At 45.8% G+C, this 8,188-nt stretch overlaps 2 protein-coding genes across 2 annotated transcripts; both read left to right on the top strand.

Moving 5' to 3' along the window:
• Positions 1–1,247: 1,247 nt before the first annotated feature.
• On the top strand, positions 1,248–1,997 carry CONPUDRAFT_30536 (uncharacterized protein; the record flags this gene model as incomplete). The annotated part of the gene is made up of 1 exon (XM_007765774.1): positions 1,248–1,997. A coding segment is annotated over one exon (750 nt), but the record flags the coding sequence as incomplete, so codon positions are not given.
• Positions 1,998–5,870: 3,873 nt separating this feature from the next.
• Positions 5,871–7,812, top strand: CONPUDRAFT_149547 (uncharacterized protein; the record flags this gene model as incomplete). Its single annotated transcript, XM_007766209.1, has 5 exons — positions 5,871–6,282; positions 6,340–6,755; positions 6,822–7,507; positions 7,585–7,712; positions 7,766–7,812. 5 exons carry the CDS (start codon positions 5,871–5,873, stop codon positions 7,810–7,812), a joined length of 1,689 nt encoding a protein of 562 aa, XP_007764399.1.
• Positions 7,813–8,188: the final 376 nt, after the last annotated feature.

The following is an 8,188-nucleotide window of genomic DNA, read 5'->3' as shown; positions in this document are numbered from 1 at the left end:
ATCTGTTTATTTCACTCTTCGTATCTGGACATCTACTAGTATCAGCAACTGGACACTTCTAGTAGATACGATTTCATTTTATCCTTTTCCTTGTAATATCTTGGATTCCTTACGAATCCTACCGGCTTGATTACGAACCACAAGTCCTTATGACTTGTTTTCTTTATCAGCGCATTGTATTAGGATTAGCAATAATATGAATCCTGCTGATTCATATTACTTCTTTCTCAGTCAGCGACTGACTGATTTCTTAGCAATTACTGTAAGTTCTTATGAATCACAGTGTCATTGTGACTTGGTAAGCAACTAGTAGAAAGGTATATAAACTCGCATGTACGAGGCCCAAACGCCTCAGACTAGTTCTACCTCTATTACTACAGACAATCGTTCTCACTCTAAGATCGTAGTCGCGGACTACCGATAGTAAGATAATACGAAAGATAAGATAGTAAAACCTAAGAGATCAGTTCTCTTCGAACCTCATATGCAAGGTGTATTATCAGATTCTTATCAGAACATCGAGATAGTAATCTACGAGGTTCCGAACCCTAACAAAAGAACTAGTCTCACCAATAAGGAAAGACCACGTTCTTTATCCAACGATAATGACCGGCTCAACTACGATAACCCAAGGAGATGAAGGTGCTTCAACGAGTACCAGCACTCTTCACAGGACAAGATCTGGAACGGTTACAGCAACCGATCCATACGCATCAGCATATAATCGGAGAAAGTACAAAATAATCAAAAGAAGTGATTCACCTGATTCAATGTACCCGGACAAAGAAGACGCAACCGAAGGCCAGAAGGAAGCCACCAAATTCATTAGAGACATGAAATATGAAAGATTATTCGCGAGCAATCTCGACAGAGACACACTCGAGTGCAATTTAATCTTTCAACATGCGCTAGCAAGGATTAAGGTGTTAGAAGACGAAAACAAAATAGCTAGAGAAAACCTAGTAGACGCCCAAGACAAAGTCCGAGAAATAGGACCAGAACCAGCTCCTCATTTAGGAATTGGGACATCAAGGTCATGGAGCACCAGAATTAGAGAATCTCGCAATAAGGGAAAACAACCTGACAAGGGACAAGGAAGTTCAGGCAATCCGGGAAATGACCCAGACGATCCGAACGATCCAGACGACCCCGGTGATCCAGGAAGACCAAATGGTCCCGGCCCTAGGAATCCAAGAATTCCTACTAACTCAGGAGAAGGAGGCAACGAATATAGGAAACCTTATTCAAAAGAGAAACACATCGGAGACCCTACTCACTTTGATGGGAATCGAAAGGACGCAATCAGATGGTTCATCTCCGTCAGAGTATATTTAGAAGAAAATCACGAAATATACGACACGGACGAATCATGGGTTAAGTTTGCTACTCAAAGGATGACCAAAGGCACGGCACGAGAATGGGTAGATTCTTTTTACCAGAAAGTCATGGCAAAAGAATACCAGAATAGACGACTAGGAAGTACAGAAAGTGCCTGGGGAACATGGAACGAATTTGGTGACCAATTTTGGTTATCATTCCAACCCCTAGACCAGGAAAACTCGGCCATCTCGGAAATGCAAACCTTAACTCAGAAGAAGTGCCGAACTTTGGATGATTATATCCAGAAGTTCCAATCAGCATTCATGCGGTCCAAATTACCCGATGGAAAGACAATTGTTCAGATGTTTATGAGAGGTTTAGATCAAGATCTCACGTTATCAATTATTAACCGAGGAAAACCTCCGGAAACATTAGCCGATTGGATACCCGAAGTAACGGAAGCCTATAACTGGCGAAGACAATACTCGGTAGCCTTAGGACACAAATTACCGGAAGCATCACTCTATAAAAATCAAACATCCCACTCACATAATCATGGCGGAAATAGGTCTCATCAGCGAGATCCCAATGCCATGGATGTAGATGCAATTGATTTCCAAAAACGCAAGGAATACAGGAAACAAGGGAAGTGCTATTTATGTCACAAAACGGGACATATGCAACACGAACACTATTCCGAGCTAGGAGGAAAACTACCGCCGGTACCAGGACAGCCAAAAGAACCCCCGAGAAAACAGAACCGAAACAAGGGAAACTTTCAACGACGGAATAACGGTAAATCCCGAAACGTCCGAGAAATCGACGACAATGAATCCCTTGTTGCCACCGACATAGCAGCCGAAGAAGATACCGACTCCCAGGATTTTTGAATGGGGAATCGGAGGCGGATCCTCACCGGATAGCCCCTATCTTTTCAGGGATCCAGAACCATAAAGGGTTTTATTTACCCTTTCGAACGCAAATCGGAGGCAGATTCATAGAAACAAAAGCATTGATTGATAGTGGATCTCAGCTATCGGTCATCAACGCAGAATACGCTGAAAGGAAGAAATTTCCTATCAGAGAGTTAAATGAGACAATACGAATCCGTATGGCAAACGGAAATACTCGGGAAATTAAAAAGTGAATTACGAAATTAACTTTCAAACTGAAAGGGAAAAACTTCACGGAAACATTCATAATCACAAAACTCGGAATGGATGACATTATCTTGGGTCATCCGTGGCTAATTAAGAATAAAATCTCCATCAACTACGAAAGAGGAACCTTACGGGTTCCTGATGGACGCCACATCCGACTACTCGGTCTAACCAGTGATGATTCAAGTTACCGAATCGGCAAACTAGTTACTGTTCCGCCGGTTCTCAAGAGTAAGGCACCAAACACATCACTTCGACAAAAGATTCCGAAACAGTTTTGGAAATATGAAGATGTATTCAGTGAAGGAGAATTCGAATTTCCCCCAGAACGAGAGTACGACCACCATATCGAACTCGAAGATACTTTCGAACCTCAAAGAGCAAAGAATTATTCAATGAAACCAGAAAATCAGAAAGCTCTAGAGGAATTTATTTCCGAAAGTTTACGAACGAAGAAAATCACACGATCTAAGTCACCACAAGCAGCACCCTTCTTTTTCGTTAAGAAAGACGGAGGTAAGCTTAGACCCGTTCAGGACTATAGATACGTGAATTTACACACGAAGAAAAATCTTATCCACTACCAAGAATTCAAGATCTCTTCGATAAGCTCGTAAAAGGGAAATATTACACCAAATTCGATCTCAAGAATGGATATAATAATATCCGCATTAAACCCAAAGATCGATGGAAAGCGGCCTTTATCACTCCTTTAGGCCTATTCGAACCAAACGTTATGTATTTTGGGTTATGTAATTCTCCAGCAACATTTCAAGCGTTCATGGACGACATATTTCAAGACCACATCAATAAGGGATGGCTTGTAATTTACATGGACGACTTACTCATTTTCACGGAGGACGAAGAATCCCATGACGCATACGTCAAAATCGTACTCGACATGCTGAGAAAGCATAAACTCTATCTTAATCCAGAAAAATGCCACTTTAAGCAGACGGAAATCTTATTTCTCGGGCATATTTTCAGTCACCGTGTGGTTAAGATGAACCCGAAAAGAGTACAACCGATTTTAGACTGGGAAAGCCCAGACGATTACCTTCCTAAGAACATTCCTAATAAAGGAAACCTCGGACGACAAGAATGGATAAATGCAAAGAAGAAGTCACGACTCAAGAGTTTCCTCGGAATAGCTAACTATTACGGACGATTCATTTTGAATTACGGAACAATTGTGAAACCATTGTCCGATATAACTGGGAAGAAACCATGGGTATGGGGGCCTGAACAGAAAGAAGCCTTCGAAACCTTAAAGAAGAAGTTCACCGAGTCACCCGTATTCCGATTACCTGATTTAGAAAAACCGTGGATCATTGCTACGGACGCATCAGGAGTAGCTACAGGCGGAGTTCTCATGCAAGAAGATGAAAACGGCGAACTACATCCAGTCGCATTCATCTCAGAAACATTCTCACCAGCAGAGCGTAATTACGACATTTTCAATATGGAAATGCTCGCAGTAGTTCGAGCTCTACGAGAATGGGAACATTACATTATAGGCAGTCCTTACCCAATCACGATCTGGACTGACTATAAGAACATTGAGCACTATGCCACAGCTAAGAAGATATCCCGCCGGGAAGCTAGATGGTTATTTGATCTAATGAACTTTAACCTTCAATTCAAATATATCCCTGGGAAGCAAATGACGATACCGGATATATTATCCCGAAGATATGAAGTCGACACAAGCGAGGATAATCAGGGACAAACCTTAATTTCCGAAGACATGATTATCCGTGTGATCGACACCGTTCTAAGCGAGAAGCTTGAACAAGCCACATTAAGCGATCAATGGGCTTCGAAAACAATTGAAGCCTTAAACAAATCAACCCTGGGACGCGATCCAGAGGTCCGGAACAAATGGAAGTATGAGGATAAGAAACTCTACTACAAGGACCGACTTTACGTTCCACCGGAATTGAGACATGATATCGTTCAACGAAATCATGACCTGCCGCATGCAGGACACCCAGGAAAGTTCCGAACACGGGAATTAATTGCAAGAAACTTTTGGTGGCCAGGAATGGCACAATACATCAACAAATATGTTGAAGGATGCGGAGAATGTCAAACCCAGAAGGTTAACACCCATCCAACGGTACCACCCTTGAACCCAATAGCGTCAACAACGACGAGACCTTGGTCAGTTCTCAGCTGCGATCTAATTACGGATCTACCCGTTTCAGGCGGATTTGATTCTATATTGGTCGTGGTCAACCACAGTCTTACAAAGGGGGTAGCACTTATGCCTACGACTAAAGAAGTCACCTCAGAAGGGATAGTGCAGTTATTTTTCGACAATATCTACAAAAGATTCGGACTTTACGACAAAATAATCTCAGATCGAGGTCCACAGTTTGCCTCGGAGTTCTCAAAAGAACTCTCCAGATTATTAAAATACGATCTTGGCCTATCTACCGCCTTTCATCCTCAGACAGATGGTGAAACGGAAAGAGTAAACCAAGAAGTAGAAACCTATCTTCGCATCTTTTGTGAAGGTAGAGCGGAAGAATGGAGTGAACACCTGACAATGGCTGAATTCGTGCACAATAACCACGTCCATTCAGTAACAAAGGAAACACCTTTCTTCCTCATGATGGGATACCATCCTAGTCCAATTCCCGAGATCACGGAGCGATCATCAGTCAGCAATGTCACTCAGCGATTAGCAATCATCAAACGTGCACGTCTAGAAGCACAAGCCTCTCATGATTTGGCAAGACGAGTTATGAGCGAGAGAATCATGACTAACTTCAAACCATTCAATGTGGGAGATAAGGTCTATCTTGAGTCGAAGAACCTCGACTTGAAATATTCTAGCCGCAAGTTCGAACCAAGAAGAGTAGGACCATATGAAATTATCAAGGTCATCAGTCCCATTGCTTACCGATTGCGATTGCCGACCAAGTGGAAAATACATAATGTCTTCCACGCCAGTCTCCTCACTCCAGCAGTTGAGAATAGGATATACGGACCCAATAAACAATTGCAAGAGCCAGAGATTGTAGACGGAGAGAAACTCTACGAAGTAGAGGCCCTGGTAGGACACCGAAAAGTAGGCAGAGTAAACAAGAAATGTTGGCAATTCCGTGTTAGCTTCAAGGGAGAGCCAATAGACACTCAGCAATGGTCGGACTGGAAGGAACTAGTAGATTGGGGTGCGAAAGAAATTCTGGAGGAGTATATAAGCTCTCGTCCTCGAATCTTCAAGGACGACAACCCACTAGCGAATGCCCCTTCTACCACCACTTAAATACTTCATATCCACTCCCCAAGGTGAGACTTATGTCTTCCGACTCGAGGATACCTACTCACGCCGCGGTTACGAATTCGAATTCTACTACGAATCGCCTGCGGCCAACAGCTACTATGTCCTCACCGATCACTACTCACGGTATCCCTACCTACCCTTTCCACGACTGCCTTTTGCGCAAATCCCTCGAGGAATCCGCCGACCTCGAGAGCTATTTGGCAACCCGGACTGGTCGCGATCTCTTCTGGGCGCCATACATACACGAAGACGTCAGAGAGGTCTCCATCGGCACGACGTTTCGACGCGCCCTCCGCCACCTCTTCCTGGCTCTCCAAGAGTCATGGGATTTGGAGTGCCCACCGGACGAATCGAGCCGCGAAGACACTACGCAACAGTTCATTGGTACTGTCCGACGACTCCGTCTCAACCTCCACCATACCCGGGCCGAGCTCCTCAATCTCCTCCGAGCCTTTGGGGGGGCACAGCGCCTCGACCTCTTGAGGAACGACATTCCTCCTTGGGACCGTCGTGAGTTCATTCAGGAAACTTTTAATTATAGTACCACGTCTGACAGTGACGATTCAGACAACCCCAGCGGCGATGATGACGAGGACAGCGACGAGGACGAGGACGAGGAGGACGAGAACACCGATCCTCACAGCCAGACATCGAGTTCGATGTCTTCTCAGGTGCTAGGTTCCCAACGTGAGTACTTCACCGCACCTAGCAACATTTTCTCTCGTCCATCTACTCCTTATCCATCCGCTTCTTATCCACCCATTCCTTACACCAACGGCAATGGTCGTCACACTCCAGTTACACCACCAGACGCTGATGTGACCATGGTTAATTTAGCCAGGGTCCCGTTCGCGCCCACGTCGATCCACCCTGCCCAATTTGGCGAAGGTAGGGATCCCCTGGAGCACGGCTGGACAACGGTCAATCGAGAGGACGGTTACCACTGGGTTCGCAAGAGCTCAAACCCATTCTCAGACGGAGAGGTACGTCTTATTCATAATTATCCTAATTGCTGGTGTTCACAATTTCCTTGTAAACTCGGCATTCAGGACTCAGAGGACAAGCCGATGCTGGACGTTGACGAGGTTCTCAATGACGACATGATGCCCAGCCTGCTGCCATCACCCGACGAGGAGCTCCCCGTCGTCAACAATGAGCTCGCCCTCTTCAAGGACGAGCCTTTCGACATCTCGCTCCCCGAGGTAAAGCAGGAGGAGCTCGACGAGTTCAAGGTTCCGGCACCAATCCCCGGCTACGTCCCTTCGGACGAGCTGAACAAGGTCGCCACGGAGTATCTGGTAAGCGGCACAGAAGATTCGTTCAACCGCTTTACTGAGCAAGTTCAGCGTCAGATCGACGCTCTCCGTCCCATCTCGGAACCGACCCCTGAGCCTCCTCGGGAACCATCCCCGGCCGTCAGCGAGGTAGGTCTTCATACTCCACCTCCTACTCCACCCACTACCCCTCGTTCTCCACCCATCATCCTCCCTGGTATTCGAAAGTTATTCCCGCCTAACGCTTTCAAGTCAGGAATCCTTCGATCTGGACTTACGCCGCCGTTCTACTCGGCCTCTTCTCCAGGGATTCGATGTTGGCGACGACTCCATCCGGGCCCCTCGGACCCACAGTCGCTCACTGAGATATTCCCCGACTGGAACTACGGCCACCCCATCTGGATCAAGAGGCGCAACATTGGCATCTCGTGCCATGTCTGCCGTCAGGAGGGTCATACCAAGTGGGAATGCAGCGGCGTCCTCTGTGAGGGTGGATGCCAACGCTTCGGTCCCGGCCATCCTCCTCGCCTTTGCCCAGCGCGAGAACGTTCACGCACCCCGGTCTGGAGAAGATCGGCGACGTCGACGCGGATTTCGCGAGCTCGGGTACCGACGCCTACGACGACAGAACGCCGTCGCGGATCTCGACGCCTTATAGACCAGCAGGTACGTGATCTCATTGAAAGTCTTATTAGACCTATCATTGAAGTCGGTGCTAGGACTGAGTCTTAGGAAGGTCGAGAACTGTAGGCAGTTCTCAGCTTAGCGGGGAGGTACTGTTACGATCTGTTTATTTCACTCTTCGTATCTGGACATCTACTAGTATCAGCAACTGGACACTTCTAGTAGATACGATTTCATTTTATCCTTTTCCTTGTAATATCTTGGATTCCTTACGAATCCTACCGGCTTGATTACGAACCACAAGTCCTTATGACTTGTTTTCTTTATCAGCGCATTGTATTAGGATTAGCAATAATATGAATCCTGCTGATTCATATTACTTCTTTCTCAGTCAGCGACTGACTGATTTCTTAGCAATTACTGTAAGTTCTTATGAATCACAGTGTCATTGTGACTTGGTAAGCAACTAGTAGAAAGGTATATAAACTCGCATGTACGAGGCCCAAACGCCTCAGACT

The sequence above is a fragment of the Coniophora puteana genome (assembly GCF_000271625.1).
Source record: "Coniophora puteana RWD-64-598 SS2 unplaced genomic scaffold CONPUscaffold_2, whole genome shotgun sequence".
NCBI lineage: Eukaryota > Fungi > Basidiomycota > Agaricomycetes > Boletales > Coniophoraceae > Coniophora > Coniophora puteana.
The sequence above is the reverse complement of the archived record's forward strand: the minus strand, read 5'-3'. Positions and strand labels throughout refer to the sequence as shown.